This window comes from Seriola aureovittata, chromosome 10 (assembly GCF_021018895.1).
Source record: "Seriola aureovittata isolate HTS-2021-v1 ecotype China chromosome 10, ASM2101889v1, whole genome shotgun sequence".
NCBI classification, from domain to species: Eukaryota; Metazoa; Chordata; class Actinopteri; order Carangiformes; family Carangidae; genus Seriola; species Seriola aureovittata.
In genome coordinates, this window is record NC_079373.1 from 23852521 (window position 1) to 23872836 (window position 20316).

The following is a 20316-nucleotide window of genomic DNA, read 5'->3' on the forward strand; positions in this document are numbered from 1 at the left end:
CAGGGCCTCCTTCCTTTCCCACTGTTTACCGCATTCCTCCCATACTTCAGCCTTACTTGCATGGGAAGCTCCAGACCCATGCATGTGAGGGATACCTGTGTGTGTGTGTGTGTGTGTGTGTGTGTGTGTGTGTGTGTGTGGGTGTGTGTGTGTGATATTGAAACAGCTGTCGAAGGAGCGAGGTTCAGGTCTTGTCTGAACTTGTGCGTCGCGACTCATTTCCTGGCGTGTGGGGGGATGACTGGGATATTATACAGAGGCTGAGAGGAGGCCACGTGGCGCCGGAATGCAACAAGTTCAGACCTCATCACCCGCTATCACGCTGCGTTTTGTTGTCTTTTGTTCTGACTCAATACAGGCAAACTATTCGTCGTAGTAGATAGTTTGATCTAGAGGTGAGCAGTGAACCTGAGTAACTGGTGTAGAATTGGAGTAAACGCTTGCACCTTTAAAATATACTGAGTAAACGTTACCAAGACAAATGAGTCAGGTCATTTAACAGACAGCTCCACTTCCAGGTGAGCGTCTTTTCCACTGGTTTTCACACCTCTGTTTTATCATTTTGTCTCTGGTTTCTACTGCTGTGCCGGACAGTAAGATCTGGACACTTCATCATTTGGACTAAGAGAAAAGAGCAGTCACATTGTTAGCATTCCTCAGCTACAGCTCCCATAAGGCCAAAAGACATGTAGCACACACAAAAAAAACTATTACAAAATCTAGGTGTAACCAGACTTCTAACTGTTTAGATTTGACTTGCTTCTAATGCACAAACAGGAAGTCATTTAAAAAAAACACACTAAAATACAATGATGTACAATAATTTAACTTAAAAACAAAACATTTTGGAGGATGATCTCGGTGCGTGTGGGGTTTGGGCAACATGCCATTTTAACTGCTGTGTTCCTGTGTATAATTTTTTTCCTGGATGTTTGTCAGGAAGGGATGAGACAAATTTAATTACATCAGCATTGCGGTTGAGGTCGGATGATGCTGAGTGTTGCTCCGTCTGCCTTGTTTACGCCGCAGTTTGGATTACGGCGACACAATGAGCGTTGTGTTCGTCCAGGACTTAAAGAGCGGATGCACCCCTGTTGTCTGGATGTAATGCATCACAATCTGCAGATTTTCAACTGTTATTGTTGTTCTCGTTGTTTTCGGTCACAGCTGTCGGCCAGTGCTTCTTGATTAGGAGAGGAAAGTTTAATTTGTTAAAAGTCCCCAGTGCACAGTTTCAGATAAACACCAGCAGAAGCAAAATCGTATCGTAAATACATGGTAAATACATGGTAAAATCCATTGCTAATGCTAACTGCCTTAGCCGTAAGTTATCAGATAAATGCTGGTACACAAATTACAGTCGAATCCAAATAACGGGCAAAAACAGATAAATTTGGTGCCTTATACTCTCAATGAAACCAAAAACAAGATGCTTCACATTAAAAGCCTCTCAGGAAAGGGGAGAAATTATACTCTTTGAGCCACTGGACAGATTTTAATGTGGAACCTGCAGCAAAATAACCAGTGAGCAGACATGATAATGTGTGATGTATTGATGTAAATGAAGCTGAGGAGATGTAAATGTGCCCAGTTTGAATGAACAGCAAATTAAAATGGGACCAGCTCAGAAAACAGGGAGCCTATGTCTACTATAATCCTACTTCAAATAATGGCCTGGCTCTCTCTGCAGGTGAATGTGTGTGTAAAGGAAAGCAAAGCCAGAATCAGCCAGACTGTATACATGTCCGGTAGGTGTTGTTTTGACTGTTGCCTGTATATTGAGACCACTGGCTGACGTCTATACATGTCTGTACAGCTGTTAAGAAACTGAAACACGCCCTCTCTGTTCCCATGTGGCCTGACGAGGAATGTCAGCGATGTTTTGCTAAGAGAAACAAAGTGGATCCATGCAGGAGAGATGACCTTTTTTGGACAAATCGTTACTCGATGCTATACAATAGTTTCTCTCCCCTTGTGTCTCTCTTATTGTCTTTCAGTGTCGCTCTCTGTTGATCTTTTCCTCTTGTCTGTGCTCTCTCCTCCTCGTTCTCGTTTCCTCTCGAAATGGAGTCACAAAAGTGAATAGAAATAATCACCGCTACCACACACATATAGTACAAGACAGGACACACACACACACACACTTTCACAGCTCAACATTGTGAAACTCCCCCACCCCCCACCCATCCCCCATCTGTGTTTCCTGTTTTCCCCATGCTTGTACTCGTCTGTTTCCAGCGGGTCTGTTTGTTTGCGGACCTGCTCTCGAAGGACACCCTTCAGTCTGACGCTTCCTGTTTTCACTGGACCGCACAAGTCAAAAGTGCAGGTAAACAGGACTTTTTGTCCACTCGAACCAGCAACAAAACACCCCAACTTTTCCATCACCTGCCCACGGAAAACACAACATCGCACATAGAGACCCCCATATCTTGAAAATGCACTTGGCAAGATTTTAAAATGAAAAAATCAGCCTGTCTTGTTGATGTAAATCTTGATTATTGGGTACAATAGAAAGGAGCGTTCCATCCCAGCAGAAGCAAATTCACCACCTCCGTTTTGGCCCAGGTGAAGCTGATTGAGTTTGGTGATCAATGAACTGAAATAAACACCAGAACTGATGAGGCCATATATTTCTTAATATTTATTTATTTGATTTGATCATTTACCTGTTGAATCGACTTCACACTGTCTCTGTGTAAAGTCAAGCCCCTCCCATCTGGCACCCAACAGTTTATACTATCACCAAGTGGAAATGTTTTGGCAATTTCACTCCTCAAAGGTTGCAAACACACTAATGATGTTATGTAAATCAGAAAAATCATTATGCACTCTAAAAACATCACTTTTCCTTTTGCTATCTTACAAAAAAAAAAAAAACAACTCACTGACCGCAACAGTAGATACGCCTGTGTTACCAAAATAATATGGATCTGGGTGCCAGTTGACTTGCTTACTTTTGGACAACAGCCATTGCTGTGGGATGGGATTGACATTAACCTGTAATAAAAAGAAATCTTTCCTCACCTTCAAAAATACCACAACTGAGATCTGAATTCAAAATGTATTACGGGTGCATTTTGGAATAGATAGATGCAATGTGTGGCCAACAGTTTCAATTGTTTGTAGGGTTGATTTCTAAAGCGAGTGTCACAATTAGTTTCTGTTTTTTTTTTTTTTTTAAAGAACCATCTGCTTTAATTTGCAATCTTATTTAACTGCAAGGGTAAATGTGTAATTTGAGTAAATAGTGTATAAATGACTGCTACTGTGTTTAAAAGGTGCTATTTGTAAGTTTTGCTATTGCTACATAGCCAATGTTAGCATTAACAGCTGTTTACTTACCAGTTTTGCCAAGAGATTCAGCCATTGTTGCGTTTACAGGACATGAGGTTTTAGCACGCCCTCTGAGCAGCGCTACTTCTCCCGGGCAGATTGGTCGCCACAGTGACTTGGTATCAGAAAATGATGAGACGGGCCAACTGGACTGGGGCTAGCTGGTTAGCATGCTAACTTCTGTACAAGAAAAGAAGTGATAGAAATAGAAGCAGAACAAGAGGGTTGCTGTCCACCTCTGGATACAGCTCTCAGTGAGTATAGGAATGAAGCTTGATGCTGAACTTGCATAATTTTTTTTAGGCTGGCAAGTAAACAGCTGTTAATGCTAACGTTGGCTATGTGGCAATAGCAAGACTTACAAATAGCTCTTTTAACGTAAGCTTTGAGGGGCGTTTGCACTTAAACTTTTGGTAATGCCCTAGCATATATCATTATATATGCAGATGATGTGATTATTTTCTACTATTTCCATTTAGGAACTCCTGACTGTGGCACAAGGAGCAGTGAACGTGCTCAAAGGCTGAATCTGACGAGAAAGTGCAATGTCACTGTTGTCGACTTGATTCCAACCAGCTTTAGCTCCGACAGGTAGAGAAAAATACTGCAAACCCCACCCCTCCTTCATAGAGGTAAGTTAAGAAAACAACTGTCCCATCTGAGCTGAAAGGTAAATGACATACTGAGTGTTAAACATGCCAGAAAGCTTCAGAGAGAAAACGGGCAGGAGCAGTCTGCCTGTTTAGTATCTGTAAGAGTGACAGAAATGGGCTAAAGGCAGAGGGAAGTGGACACCCAGTGAAGGGAAATCCTCTCTGTGGGTCAAACACACACACACACACGCGCACACACAAGCAGTATGTGAGTGCAACCCTTTATTGAAGCTGACCAAACCCTCTACACAATCCCCAGCCTCTCACGTCTGTTGTGACACACACACACACATACACACACACACACACACACACACACACTGAAGCAGGACAGCAGTGAGGCGATGCAGAGACAGAGTGATGGAGGTGTTGATAACACTGGAGCCGCCATTGTCTTCACAGAGCTCAGACCGGGGTGTGTGTGTGTGTGTGTGTCTGGGGCTGTCACGAAACAGCTGTAGGGAACTTCTATGGAAATCAAAGTGGGTGTGTGTGTGTGCGCGTGTGTGTGTGTGTACTTTTCAGTTTTTATATATCTCTGACAAAGCAATTCACAGAAATCTCCCTGAAACTTGATTTTGGATGAATGTACACTGGGCAGTGTGACAGAAACATAAATATTATAATAACTGAGAGCATGTTGTACAAATCATTCAGAAGACAAGTAAACAGATTCTAGACATTTTTTCATTTGTGGTCACAAAAACAGGCTACTACAGAGGAAAAAGTGTGTGTAAGAACTAGTAAGACAAGTTTGCACAATACAGGAAACATGCGCCTACTTGTCTGTGTCTTTGTGTGTGTGTCCAGGTGCTGTAGGTGTAAATGTGATGCCCTGATTTGAATGTGAATAGTGTGAATGGGTGGTGGAGACAGCAGCAGAGACAAGATCTGGCTGTGGGCTGAACAGGTCTGAAAAAAAATTCTACATCCAGTGTGTTAAAACAAGCTGCTCCTGAAACCACCCTGAAGTGGATACATGTCCACGTTGTTTACACATTGTTAGCATTTTAACGTTTCCTTTAATTGTGATGGTTTTAGTGATATACTCCACACATGTATGGCTCCCTTCCATCAACAGGAACTTAAGCATGAACCTTTTTGGTAACTCAGGAAGTTTACATGCATTCCTCAGGCACCTCCAATTTTGGTCCTTGATTCTTCACAGGGAACAAGACACTGTGTTGTTGTCTTTACAAAGACATGGTGGAAATGAAAAAGAAAAAGTGCATAAGGAACTAGTTCATTTTAGGACAATATAGGAAGGATGACTGTTTTTATATGCCAACCTGGAAATTAGCACCACCCTGGTTCCCTCGACGAAAAAGCCAATGGGATTTTTTGGGGGGGATTACTGCAGAAAATAAACTCTGTGATAAACAGAAGTTTTGATTTAGCAAGATGATCTTCACAAATGAACACCGTTATTATGACTTTTGAAGAATCAATCGCCAGAAGGAAGAAGCTAATGCTAGGCTACAAACAAACTAAACCAACCTGTAGTTTGATTTTGCGCGTACCTCTTCTACAAAAGCCCTTCCTCTCACAAAGTTAGTAATAGTTTGCAAAATTGTGAGGATAAACACGTGTTTTGTTAGCTGTGATGACTTTTGAGTCTCATTCAGCCACTTCTTAGCTACTGTCTTTTTTCAAGAGACATAACATCTTAAATTAATCACAAGTGGAATTTACTGACAGATTTTAAGTGGTAGAATAAAACATGAAAATGTCTTGAGCTTGTGTTAACCCACAGACCAGGGATGAGGTAACAGGAAATGCTAAAAGGCTAACTAATTATGAGATTTTAGGACTTATTCCTGCAGCACTCTATAAATGTTTAAAAGTGTTTATACAAAGGCCTCAAACTGAGTCAGATTAAGAATAAAAACATCTGAAAAGTTTGAAAGCAGCTTCAAACCCGACTCTCTGAAACCATGTCAGACTGAAGAAAAAGCCCAAAGCCAGTTTTCCTGCAGTAAAAAAACAACAACCTGAGGACAGAGTTTCCAAAAGAACAGCATGTACAGAATGAGTAGTCATCATCATCGCGTGCTGTTCACCTGTGAGTTTGTGTGTTTGTGTGTGTGTGTGTTGCTCTGGTGAGCGTTCCTGCCCCTGCACAGATACAATCGGCGTGATAAGAGCAGGAAGCATGTGGTTGTTATCTGCGAGCAGGAGCCGAGCAGCTCCACCTGAGTAGTTGTCTCTGCTAATCTCAACCTCAGCCAAGAGCTTTCGAAAGAATCCGTCTCCATCACTAACGTCTCCTTGTCGTCACGCCGCGAAGCCTTTCTCTTCTTTTGACTCCCGCGTTCCTTGGCTTTCACATCGCATTGTCTTGCCTCCGCGCTGTGTTGCGTTTGCGTCACTTTTGCGCCAGCGTCGCGTCACAGGCCAGTGCACACCTCCAGAGATCAACATTTGAAGAGGTTCAGCTTGTTGATTGCTGACGCACAGTTTCACCTGCACACACTTCGCTGAGAGCACAAAGAAGAAAAACAACTACTCTGATGTTTCCTGCACTGAAAACAAAGTCACTGCAAATTCACACAGAAGGTTCATGCACAAAACTTGAAAGTACAATTTAAAGAGAGCTTGAAGCTTGTTACAGCTTTGTTTACTCTGATAATGATACAACATTTATACGTCTTTGACATTCATGGTGTGATTTCAGTGACCTCTGCATGGATTTACACCTGCACTGACATGTTTCTCTCATGAACAATTCCCATACAGATTTGCATGTTAATACCAGGTGTGAATGGGACACAAAGTAACTTCGGAGTATCCGGAGATACTTGGCCATTAGGTTCTTAAAACTTGATTCCAAGTTTTAAGATTTAATTGTTTGCTTTTGGTTTTCTTTTGTTTGTTTGTGTGTGTGTGTGTGTGTGTGTGTGTGTGTAGTCATTGTATGCAGCACTGCTCATGGTAAATACAACGTTCTTCTTTCAAGCACAAAAAACAAACAGACTTCCTGTGCATCATGTGCTAACTTTAGTATTTCGCAATAGACACTCTCTCATTGTCTGCTGCTGTCTGCCTCTCTGTCGTTCTCACACAATAAATTCAATGATAAGCCATACTCACTTCCTCAGCATGTGTCATAGGCATAGGCATACATCTGCACACACACACACACACACACACACACACACACAAACACAGACACACACAGACAGGTCTTGCTCCAGACCTGATTAGTGCATGTGGTGAGTCTTTGTTTGAGGACAAAGGATTTCCCTGTCTAAGACAAGCAGCCTGTGTTAAAGAAACAAGGAGGGGGACAAGATTAGCTGTTGAATGAGAGGAGCGGGTGGGGTCGGAGGGGTGCACTGACCCCGCTTTGCTCACCTTTAGAGAACAGGTGTTTCTATTAGGGCCCCGTTCGTACCCACCGCGTTGACGACACATTGAGATCCGATCGTCCAGGTAACATTCGAAGGCGGTCTGGGCCGCACGTGGCCACATTCTCTTAACAGTGTGTATGCCAACATGTCCTGGACCACACTGAAGCAAAAGTATGTACTCAATCGCGCACCAATCGCAACATCTGAAAAGTTCGGAAAGCCCATAGAAATACGTGACGAGTGCGTCGAACATCTTGGCCGATTTAGTTCGCCTAGAACGTGCCAAGAAATAGACCCAGCCTGTATCGTCTTGATTTCTTCTTTTAATTTCCAGCAGACTAGGCACAGGGAGTGTGCATTGTTGCTTCCCGCTGGTTTCGTCTTTGTAAACAGAAATCACGTACATGTTTATTTGCATATAAAGCAGGGAAGTGAGACATAAGTGGTCAATCGAGACGTATGCGAAGACGCATTCTAATGCAGGTGTGAATCGATGTGCTTAGAGCTGTCCATTTGTGATGAGATCACCCAAGACGCATGTTAATGCCAGGTAATAACAGAGCCTTTAAGTCGGAAATGTAGTGTCAGAGACGATCTAAACATATTTAACTGACTATCCGCGTAGTTTAACAAAGATAACTCATTAGAACTGAAACTTCGCTGCTGACTGGAATCTCTTAACGAACATGTTCTAACCAGCAGTAATGAAGAAGAAGTGACGCTGACCTTTAAACTCTCTGCTTCTGGTCAGCTGGTAATTGAAGCTCATTCTACTCATTCATCTTCACTCATTAAGTCAATCAATGTGGAAATGTGAACCGATTGTAATGTAAATGTAGAGAGAGAGGAGAGAGACAGGATCTTAAAAAATGAAACGGTGGCATTGAGGGGAACGTGACTCATTAAAATACAGCAAAGAGAAGCAAAAAAACACAGACCAGCAACAAGGACATGAACTACAGTCATTCGGGCAGGAGGAAATGAAAGGAGCGGAGCAATGACGAGAAAAAGCCTGGGGTTTTCCAGGGGTAGAATACAATGGTAAACACGTCAACAGGACCGAGTCTCTGAAGGGGGAAATCAACAAAGAATCTATTGACCTGCTTGGACTGACTGGTGACAGGTTGCATTATATCTAAAAGTGTAGAAATAGCCAAATGAAATTGTTTAATAGATTTTCAATTTTCAGCAAAAATCTGTGAAATCAGTGACGGGTCACTGTGTTTTCGCCACAACGCTGAAACTGTCAGAGGGCAGAAATGTCACCTCTGACCCTCTCTTTGTGCTCGCAACATAAAATACTGATTAAATCTCTGTCAGTGCATGAACGGAACTCTTACCAAGACCTTGTCCATGATGTACAAATGTGTTGTTTGTTGCCAGGACAAAGATTTCCATTGTTTTGGCATTTCATGAACTTCTTGAAAATTACTTGACAATGCTATACGTAGCGCCACAGGAATGAGTCCCGAAACCCGCAAATTAGTTCAGTCCAGTTCCCTGCTCCCGAGGTCGATTCGTTTGTTGAATGGCTTTTCAGTTAGATGATTGAAATAAGGCCTGTGGTTAAAACACAAGCTCAAGACATTTTCATGTTTTATTCTAAGACATAAAATATGTCAGTAAATACCCCAGTCACGATTTCTTTAAGCTTTTACGTCCCTTAAAAAAGGCCGGTTGCCAACAACTGGCTGAATGAGACGACAGAGGTTATATAACGTGCTCACGCCAAACAGGAGAACTGATCTACTCACCAGTCCACCTTTACAAACTCTACTAACGTTGTAAGGGGAGAGGCTTTTGTAGAAGAGTCGAGAGCTAAACTGCAGGTTAGAAGTTTAGTGGCGGTGATGTTGAGTTTTAATTGCCTAACTTTAGCTTTTCACTTATGGCGATTGTATTTTTTGGCTTCAAACATCATAAAGTGGAGTTTATTTGTGAAGATTATCTTGCTGAACAAAACATGTTTCATAAAAGTTTGTTTGTCACAGAGTTAATTTTCTCCAGTAATCCAAAAGCTAGTGTAAAAGTCCCATTGGCTTTTTGTCGAGGGAACCAGGGTGTTGCTGACTTCCGGGTTGGTCTACAAGTCATCTCTGCGGCACTATATAGAGGACGGAAGTCGGTCTCAGGTTCGACACCTGCACTGTAGTGACATGCAGCATTTCCACAGGTTGGGTCAAAATCAGCAGTTTCTGACATATTTAATGTGATTGTACATTTTATGACAGGGACAAAGCGAGAGGAAGGCTATGAGGCGGCCAAGGGCAAGAAAAAAAAGGAGGCAGAGGCAGAAGAATGGGGCGAGCAGCAGGGAGGAGGAGGTAGTAGGGGGGGTCGTTGAGGGAGGGTGGGGGGGCGTTTGCTGGTGAATGAGAGCAGAATTCATTTGGAGGTGAATAGAAACAGCTTGGCTCCTTTCAGACGGACTTCTGTCATGCTGGGGGGGGGGGGGGGGGGGGGGGGGGGGGGGCGTGCCGCAGGGGCCAAAGGGCCAATGTTAACACCAGGGCTGCTACACACTTTATATGCTAACACGCTACAGAGACACTGGCAGGGATACAACACACACACACACACACACAGACACACGCAGGTACCGAGTGAAAAGAGGGGCTGCTGGGAGTCGTCTGCTTCTATTGTGTGTGTGTGTGTGTGAAAGAAATCCAAGCATACTTGATGAAGAGGAATGAGACACATTTGTCCCCATGAATCCAAACACACCTACACATTTCATTACATTTACAGACTTCAAGCCGCTGGTCTACAACTATAAGAGGTTGGTACCAGATCGGCTTTTCAACTCTCTGATGGCGCCGCAGTGAGACACGGTCCTACCTGATCACAGCCACATAAAAACACAACTGCTGCTCCACAATTTCACCTTGTTCTGTTAAATGACTTGTTTCATTGAATGCATCTGCTGCTAAACTGAAAAGAAGAGTTTTATAGGGAGTTTTATGGCCCATTATTGCCTTAATTCTGTTTAGAGATTTTCTGGCTGGGAAATTAATCACAAAAGAATCTGTTATGGAAACAACTTAATTTCTCTTGAGCATTAAAATGTAAAAGTTCATTTAGCAGCAAATATGTCAGTATGTGAAGATGAGACTAATAATCCTGTAAAGTGCAAGAAAGAGAAATGTGTTGGGGTTTTTTTTGCACAGACACTGAAAATCTATTTGTCTCTTATTGTGCTCTGGTCCGGATAACTGACCTATAATGTGCGGCATCAACAGTGAGGATGTGGCTGATGGTTTGAGGTGTTGTGCACTTGGTATAAAGCGAGTAGGAGCTGCATTTTCAGACCGTGAAGAAAGTATTTTCTAATTGTCGTGCACATATAAGTGGGAAATATTGTACTTTCCACTCTGCAGATTCATATCTTACGTGCAAAAGCAAAGATAAGAGATGTTGTGAACACGGTTGTTTGGATTACATTGACTTAAAACCATTATCCAACTGATGCCGAGTGCAATGAAACCGTTTCCCAGTCTAGTCCTGGTCGCCACTGTGGTCGTGTCCCTAAACAGCAGAGGGAATCTCTCTTTGGTTTCCCTGTGTACTGAGAGTAAAAAGCCTGAAATGATGAATCTGCACATCGTCTTTGAGAGGATGTTGTCAGCTGCTTGATAAAATCCTCCTGCACACAGATGCTATCAAGCTCACAGAGACGATGGTGGCGGTGCATTGTGTGAGACAGGATGCACGAATACTGTTTACAGGAAGAAATGAAACCTTGCTGTCGACGAAGGGCGCACACCTCACCGTATGAGCTACTTTGTCGTGCCTACGCAGACTGCCACATGACACCTGGAGAGAGTTGATATCTTTACTCTTTTAGACAGGAAATAAATAAATCCACTTATCTTACAATTGCAAGTTTTTTTTCTCCTTGAACCAAACCTCCCTATTTTATATGCTCATAATTCTGCTGTAAGAATATGAAGTTTCAAAATAAAACTTAAGTATGCTGCATACTTCAGTACCTTAATGTTTTTGTCTACCTTGTAAGAACTGTACTAAATTATACATTTTTTGACTCACTAGTAAGTATTCTTATTCATTTTTTCTCAATTTCCTTGACTTTTCATGGCTGTAGTTTCTATATATTCCATATAAACTCATTTAAAAGATGAATTCCTGCAGGTTCGTCAGCCTCCTAATGTAATTTATCTTGCAGCTGTCACTCCACATGATATCACCTCCTTTAATCTGATGAAGGTGTTTGCTTGTCCCTACAGTGCGAAGTTAATTAGAGCTCTGGAGGAGTGATATTAGATCAACAGGTCATCAATTAAAAAGCCTTTGTGTGTGTTTACATTCGGCTGTAAAGGCGCAGATGGCGATAAAATAAATAAATAAATAAAAACCAGCAACCGGTGGAAATGCGTCTTTTGTTTGGTGCGCAAACGTATTTAGTTTTTGTGTGGAGGCCATTAACGGGCCGATGGGAGGCGATCAGCGGCCTGTGATGATGACCCCGGTGTGGACCGACCGCTCCGCGCGCGCGCGCGCGCGCGCGTGTATGTCCGCGTTAAAAGTGCGACTGATGATGCGAATGTGTCAATGTACGAAAAAAAGACCCAGAAATCCTGGAATATCATAGAAATATTACTAACAGCTTGTTGAACCCGAGGTCACGGCTACAAATGTTAGAGTGGACATTTAAGATCATTAACATCAGTGTTACAGGAATATGAAAGTGATTGTGCTTCAGTGGGTTGAGTGAGGAGGAGGCAGAGACAGTGACAGTGACATACTGATGCACTGCAGAGCCTCTTCAGCCTGGTGAAGGCTGAGCAGACAGAAATAGCTCCAGGTCTGTTGTGTGAATGTCACGGAGCTGGATTATTCTGCTGCTTGTTTCACATGCTTTTGATGAAAAGATACACAAACACTGGAGAGTCTGCGCTGTACAGAAGGACATTTATTGTTTTGACCATGTTATTCATACAGAGGCTGTTGGAATCACCGTGTATATAAAGTCTAGGTGAATGTATGTAAATTCAGGATCTGCTCTTATAGCATGAAATTTGCATTACAACATCCTGTGGGGTGTATGTTCTCTACCAGCCTGATCCAAATCTACTGTCTCACCACAATGCAAAGTTATGCAAACCAAGTGACAAGATGACACAACACTCACTTGAGTTTGAGAAAAGATGGAGTCGGAGGGACTAATATTTCATGGAGATCTTGCTCCACCTGTTGTGTGACTCCGACCTTTGACCTCTCTGAATGAAGGCCAGAAAAAAGAGAGTTTCTCCATCATAACACGTCTGCAGGTCGTTATAAAAAAGCCTGTCGTTAAAAAGAAAAGGTGATTTTCTTCATCCTTTGTTATTCCAATAAAAAAATCAGCCACACATACTTTGTCTTTATTCTCATATTTGTGCCAAAATAAAATGTTTTTTATTCAAATTTTTATTATAATTATATTTAATTTATTTTTAATATGGTGTTATAATATTGTAACAACAGTTTAAACTTAAAGGTCTCAGTTTTAACTTTCTGAAAGTTTGTATTTCTTTATTATATACTTGTGTTATTATGGCCTTATACCCCTAGCACTCTTATTTGATACTCTCTCCCCTCCCTCTCTCCCTCCCTCCCTCTCTCCCTCCCTCCCTCTCTTCCTTCCTTCTCCCTGCAGTTCTTCTGTTTGTTTGCACTCACTTGATCCGGAGCGGAAATTCCTCTCCGTTTTTGTGAATGACAAACTCATTAACAATTCATCAACACGGGCCGTTCCATCCGGCCCCCGTTTCCAAGGCGACCGCCCCTGGGGCCGCTCTGATTGGCCGGCCGACATAATGTATCCAATGAAGCGCCTCCTGTTTGTAGCCATTCAGCAGCCTGGCGCCGCAGAGAGCGCATTGAGCCAGAGCCTGCAGAGCGTCGATTCACACCGCAGACAAGAGAGGGGGGAACAGGCGGCATCCGCAGGCACAAACAGTCGGACATAACCCGCATGGTTCGCAGCCACAGACTACACCTCCCCTCCTCCTCCTCTAGCCGACCGGTCTGCACTGAATCTCCGAGAAGGAACCCAGAGGTGTAGGAAGCCGCCGCGCTTGGATCCGTGGAGTTATATAAGAGCAGAGGAAGCGTCAGCCCCGTCGCAGGGCCGGTGTGACTCATTGATAAATAACACAGGCTCTCTCCGACCAGATGCATGAATGAGCGCCAGTGTAGGCAGCCCGCAGTCGGGAAATCTGTGAAGGGGACCGGTGTTTTAATTGGTCTCTTCCCGGAGCGCACGGGACACTGAGAGACATTTGCAGGGAGAATTTATTGGACTGATTTTGCATTTTCACTTCACTCTTTTTTGTGTTTTTTCTTACACCTTTGCCCTCAGTTGCTTGTGTTGCTGCGGGCCCTCCGAGCAGCGGAGCGGACTGAAAACACAGACCTACAGATTGTTTCCTCGCTCGCCTCCTCGCCGCTGCAGCCAGGAAGCTCCCCGCTTTCTCAAAAACATTTTTTCTTACTCCTGCTTATAAATGCTTGACAAGCTCAAGCCCGTCGTCCAGCTCGACTCGGTAATGGCGATCAGCAAGACGGTGGGCTGGCTCCGGGAGCAGCTGGAGACGCGCAGGGACGGGCTGCTTGTGATGGACTGCCGGGCCCAGGAGCTCTACGAGTCGTCGCACGTCGACACGGCCATCAACGTGGCCATACCCAGCCTCATGCTCCGCCGGCTCAAGAAGGGCAACCTGCCCGTGCGGTCGCTGCTCTCCGACGGGGAGGACCGGGAGAGGTTCGTGCGGAGGTGCAAGACGGACACCATCGTGCTGTACGACGAGTACAGCCGGGAGTGGAACGAGAATGTGGACGGGGGCTCGGTGCTGGGTCTGCTGCTGAGGAGGATGAAGGACGAAGGCTACAAGGCCTATTATCTGGAGGGTGAGTGCGGTTCATTCACATTTAAGGGCCCCGCGGCCGCTGCTGTTCATTCACACCAGCAGATTTTTTTTTTTTTTTTTTTTTTTTTTTTGCGCAGAGACGGACGGAGACGCAGTTTAATGTGAAATCTTATTTTGTTTTCATATTAAAATAATATATGTGAAAGAGAATTTATTTAGTTACTGGAAAATAACAACTGTGTGAAACTGCAGTCAATGAAAACTCTGTTTGCAGTAAAGAAAAAATAATTCTGCAGCTAAATGAGTGTTAAGTTAAGATGAATAGTTAATATCTTTGCAGTGTCACACACACACACACACACACACACACACGGTCATGTAGCGGCCTTCATTGGATCTATCTATGTTTTATCTCCAGGTGGCTTCAGTAAATTCCAGGCCGAGTATCCAGCTCTGTGCGAGACCAACCTGGACGGCTCCCCGAACAGCAGCTCCCCTACCGCCCAGGTGCTGGGCCTCGGCGGGCTGCGCATCAGCTCCGACTCCTCAGACATCGAGTCAGACATAGACCGGGACCCGAGCAGCGCCACGGACTCGGACGGCAGCCCGCTGTCCAACCCGCAGCCCTCCTTCCCGGTGGAGATCCTGCCGCACCTCTACCTGGGCTGCGCCAAGGACTCCACCAACCTGGACGTGCTGGAGGAGTACGGCATCAAGTACATCCTCAACGTCACCCCCAACCTGCCCAACCTCTTCGAGAACGCCGGGGAGTTTAAGTACAAGCAGATCCCCATCTCGGATCACTGGAGCCAGAACCTGTCTCAGTTCTTCCCCGAGGCCATCAGCTTCATCGGTAAGTTTTCCTGCAGAGCTGGAAACACACTGCAGCTCCTCTGGCTGCAAACTGCCCCCCCCCCCCCGTTCTGGTGTTTACATCCATTCACTTTTAGATCTTCAAATCATGATTATTTTCATTAATGATAATTTTTTATTAATGAAGAAACTGCAAATTATTGACTACTCTTCTAATTCTGTCTGTCCAACAGTCCAGAATTATAAATATACATAAACAATGACATGAGAAAAAGCAGCAACTCCTCACATGTGAGAAACAGCAACCAGTTTATCAATTGATTATTGATTAATCATTTCACCACTATTAGCTTCAGTTCCTCACATGAAGACCTTCTGTGATTGTTTTGAATATTGTGCAGACAAAGTGAAGGGAACAGCAGCAGATAGCGAGGGACATAATCTCATTAATTTGATATGTGTTATCAACGCCAGGAAGTTCTTAGGTTCTTATTGTGCAATTGAGATTAGATGAGGTGTCCCTGGCCGTGGTCTTATCAGTCAATCAGGCGGGGACACACAGAGCGGGCAGATTAAGGCCATTGTGTTTGAGGCAGAGGAATACAAGTCTGCCTCTAATGGCGCACAGGCTAAAATGCACTGTGTACAAATGATTTGACTTCAATGGAAGACATCCTGGCCTATCTCTCGTCCCGGGGCTTGTGTAATTGCAGCACAAAGGGCGACGTTGAAACAGGAGTACGGGGAGAGTGAGCGAGGGGGAGGGCGGTAATTCGAGCGCAACAGGAAGGAAGTGGCATTGAAAGTAATCTAGGACATGGCACTGCCCCCCTCCTCCTCTCTCCCCCTCCACATTACAAAAGGAGCCATTTACAGGCCCTGTTGACATCCTGTTCGCCTTGACAGGGTGCCCTCATGACTCCTACGTTTACACGCCCAAATGGCACCATTGTCGGAGTAACCCTAGCAAGCGGAAGAATGGTTTAATAGACCGTAATAGTCAATTTCCCAGCCGGCTACTCTAGGCCAAAAAAAAAACCCAAAGAATGTCGGCTCTGTTTATGTGTGCTACTGCTGCAGCCTCTGTTTGTTGACTGACACGCCTGGGAGATAGTCAGGATAATAACTTCCGCTGCTCTCCCTCCCTGGAGCCGCTCCAACTTCCAACACAGCTTGACTTAAATGTCACAGATGTTTATCGCCAGTTTTGTTCCGTCTCTGTTAAAAAAAGTGTGTGTGTGTGTGTGTGTGTGTGTGTGTGTGTGTGTGTGTGTGTGTGGGGGGGGGGGGGGGGGGGACTTTTCATCACTTGCATTTCTGAAAGTGCAAATAAGCAATTCATAAAATGGAAAATGTTTTTAAAGCTTAGTTGACTCCCAGAAGAAAACGATGAATCGATTAGTCGTTAAAGAATCAATCATTCACAGCTCTAAGGTGTGGTTTATTTAGCTGCCGTTGGAACAGGTCTATAACGTTTCCCCCCTTCCCCCCCCCCCCCCCCCCCAGATGAAGCGAGAGGCCAGAAGTGCGGCGTCCTGGTCCACTGCCTGGCTGGCATCAGCCGCTCTGTGACGGTGACGGTGGCGTACCTGATGCAGAAGCTCAACCTGTCCATGAACGACGCCTATGACATCGTCAAGATGAAAAAGTCCAACATCTCACCCAACTTCAACTTCATGGGCCAGCTCCTGGACTTTGAGCGCACGCTGGGCCTGAAGAGCCCGTGCGACAATCGCATGGCGGCGCCGAGCCAGCAGCTCTACTTCACCACCCCGACCAACCACAACGTCTTCCAGCTGGACCCCCTGGAGTCCACGTGAGGCTCCGCCGTCGCCACCCCCCCTTCCTCTCCTTTGCCGGAGGTTTTGCGGGCCTCCTGTCGGAAAAGCTGCAAAAAAAAGTTTCTCTTTTTCCCGTCGTCTGCCGTGCGACTGGGCTCTTGACGTTATTGATACAGCTGGTTTGAGGCGACAGCTGCCGAGCGCGGTTACTGCAGGGCAGCAAAGCTGTCTGGCGCAAGATGCAGCTGCTGTTGACTAAATGAGGAGAGACAGTAAAAGAGACAAGACAGAAAAAGAGGAAGCGAGTCGTTTGAAGAGTTGCAGATACTTTCTACAGTCCTATATCGCTGTTGGACTCTTGAGGTCTTTTATCTCTTTTGTCATTGTGAGGAAACTTCAAGTGATTTGTGGGACAGCCGTACGTTATGCTTCAAAGTTCCTAGGCTGGTGTGCCAAAGATACATGATTGTTCAAACTGGACAGATCTAAAAATGAAAACCTTTTTTAATGTTTGTTTTGGGGTCTGGCACTGGTCTCCCCCCACCCCCACCCTCCAGCCCCCGAGACCTCAGGGAGCGTCCTCTCCCTCGTCTTCTGTGAAGACTTGCCTGTGTGGGGGCCGAAGCACCTCAGCTTTACATGGCACACTATATACTGGACTCGATTTTACAATTTGTGGAGTCTTTTCAAACATTTATACATTGTGTATATATCTTAATATAAAAGACAATACAGTAAAAGCCTTGCTCTAGTATACACCCTTTGCAACAAGTGGGTACTGAAGATTCTCTTTGCTTATATAAAAAGGTAGAAAATGAAACAAACAAACTGCATATTGATTCATATGTTTAAAGTTTATTATGCCAAAAATCAAGTAGGCTTTCTGAGAATTGTGGAGAAACGTGTACATGTGTAATATATTTGATAATCGCTTTACGTGTGAATTCAGCCAACCGGCCTTGTTTTTGCACCCACCCTCTCACGAATCAAAGTCACTTTGGTTGTTTGCCTTACTTTTGTGCTCAGAAGGTTTTTAATGCACTAGCCTTCAGAGAAAAATTCACCAATTTTCCCAATTTCTCTACAGCAACCCAGAGTTTCTTTTTTAAATTTTAACACTAAAATCAAACCAAACCTTTTTTTTGTTGTTTTTTAATTTGGCACCACATGAAATATAGTCGTCAGAAGCGTGTTGTCTGGATCTCTGAAGGTTAATGTGAGTAATCCTGATCTGTGCACAAGGGTTAAAAGTCTCTGACGTGGACAAAGCAGGAGGCTTTGCTTGCCTCGCCTCTTCAGGGAAAACTCTGTAAAATGCAGTTTTTTTTTGTCAAGATGAGAGAAAAAAAAACGAATCCAGAGCTTCGGAGGGTTGTGTTGTCCCCCTCCAGAGAGAAGGCCTCTTTCCAGAGGACGCCAACTTGGTGACCTCTGCCACCCCCAATCCCCCCCTGCCCCTCCACACTCCTCTCTTACGAATGTAAAGAAAAGATAAGTTATTAATAAATTGCTATTTTGTCTACACTTTCTGCTTCTCATGCCTGTTTTTCCATCGATACAATCTGTTGGTGTTTTGTCTGTGTCCACAGTAACACGTTTATGTAAGCGCCTCCTCGCTCGCAGTACGGCTGAGCGTTAACCACCAGGCCAAGTCACGACAACAACAAAAAAAAACATTCGCCATGAATCATGAGGCTGTTAATTAACCATGCCACTCGACACATCTCCCACTTTATTTCCCAGCTCAGAATTAGCATGTCCTGTCAATTGCCTTGTGTAACAAAGCGCCATGCACACTCTGTTCTCTTGTGACAATCATTCACAAACTGCAAAATGCCATTCAACAGGTACAAACTGATTCCAGTCACGCTGTAAACAGCCTGACCGGTTTTTCCAGGTGGTTGCTCCGCGGTGAGGGCGTCGGGTTCACACAAACACTCCCCTCGGGCACTTCCTGGAGGTGGGGCCTCTGTATTCGCCCCAAACAAAGGGAGCAGAAAGTACTTTGATACGGTGTCACTGGATAGCCAGCATAGCAGCGTGTACCTGTCGAGACCTGGAGGCTCGTGAGGAGATGATCGTCACGACGCAGGTGAGGGACGAAGGATCATTGCGTTCTCACACAAGCAGCAACTTGCTTGACAGCCCAGCAGAGCCGCGCCGCTCGGTCTTACACATGCTGACTAACAGCAGAAGCAGACCGCGTACTTGTGACCAGAGTGTGTCAATCCTCTGGGGTGTACGGAAAGGACCGAGCGAAGCATTGATCTCTGTGCATGCAAAGTTACTAAACACATGGAGTCAATAGATCCGGATCACACAGAGCTCTTTGGGTCTGCAGAGCCCTTAATGAGTGCAGCATGCATGTGCTGCCATGAAGTAAAGTCTTCAAACTAAAGCTGAGAGAGAGTGTGTGTGTGTGAGTCAACACAAACAGCAGCCTCGCTGTGATCATCTGCTAAGAGTCACTTACACAGTCAAGTGCAGTGTAGGCAGCACAGACACAACGACTTGTGAGTTTAGAGTCTGAAGTTTCACAAAACATCCTGACACAAGTGATTCAGTATCTCACTTATATCAAAAGCAGACAAGATAAAATATAAGCAGACAATTTTTTTCATCTTATCAGCATCCATTCATATTTTTTTCCTTATATTCAGTACAGGCGATCTAAAAAAGGAATATATATAGGAAAATAGATGCAGCAGAGGCAGGAAGCTGCAGAAACATCTTGTAAAACCCAAAGCACATTACATTAATTAATCAACTATGAATAATATGTGGCAGATAAGCAATTAATGGAAAAGAGAGGGTCTCTCTGTCATGTCTTTTTAGAACTTTTTAGTACAACAGCTGAACAAAGAGAGTGAATCATTGGCTATGTAACAAAGGACTAAACCTGCACACTCATGTCCTGACGTAAATGATTTATAAAAAGACTCCTGCATTTTAAGTCGGTGCCAGCGTTCGCCCCTTTGCCCACTTTCCAGTTCAGGTGATACTTTTCCACTTCCTGGGTAATCATTTCATAATAACACGACTCCTACAGTCCAACTGTAACAGCAGAGTAAACACAGTGAAGTGCAATGTTTGTTCTAACTCAATTAAGTGTCTCAGAGTTGTTAATGCGCCACATTGCCCATAAGAATTTGCATGAGAGGGGCAAAAAACAGAAAACAGAAAACCTCAATTTATGTACACAGTGGTGTATATCAGTGATTTGTGCTGTACAGAGTGGTATTCATCGTACCAATTCATGCCCACTAGTACTGCAGGCAGATATCTGTGGAGGGATATTACACGAATATTTAGTGGCATATTCATTCATTAGTTTTTTTTCCCCTTCCTGCTCAATATTGTTTTTGTTTTATACTTTATTGTGTCAGTTATTGTCATTGAAACATTATACATTTCTTGTTATTTAAATATCAGAACACCGCTTCAGGGAATACATGAAATGTTTCCACGGCGTGAAGTGCTGCAGTTCCTCTAATAACCGGTTCAAGCATCTGCT

The 20316-nt window shown here is 44.2% G+C and overlaps 1 protein-coding gene across 1 annotated transcript; it reads left to right on the forward strand.

Annotated features, from left to right (window-relative positions):
* Positions 1-13178: 13178 nt before the first annotated feature.
* dusp6 (dual specificity phosphatase 6) lies at positions 13179-18326 on the forward strand. The gene is made up of 3 exons (XM_056387863.1): positions 13179-14248; positions 14627-15061; positions 16528-18326. The coding sequence occupies exons 1-3, from the start codon at positions 13846-13848 to the stop codon at positions 16839-16841; spliced, it is 1152 nt and encodes a 383-aa protein (XP_056243838.1). The 5' UTR covers positions 13179-13845; the 3' UTR covers positions 16842-18326.
* Positions 18327-20316: the final 1990 nt, after the last annotated feature.

Coding starts and splice junctions, on each gene's coding strand:
- dusp6 (XM_056387863.1), top strand. CDS start 13,846: ATGCTTGACAAGCTCAAGCCCGTCGTCCAGCTCGACTCGGTAATGGCG. Junction 14,249..14,626: donor CAAGGCCTATTATCTGGAGG/GTGAGTGCGGTT, acceptor TTTTATCTCCAG/GTGGCTTCAGTAAATTCCAG. Junction 15,062..16,527: donor CGAGGCCATCAGCTTCATCG/GTAAGTTTTCCT, acceptor CCCCCCCCCCAG/ATGAAGCGAGAGGCCAGAAG.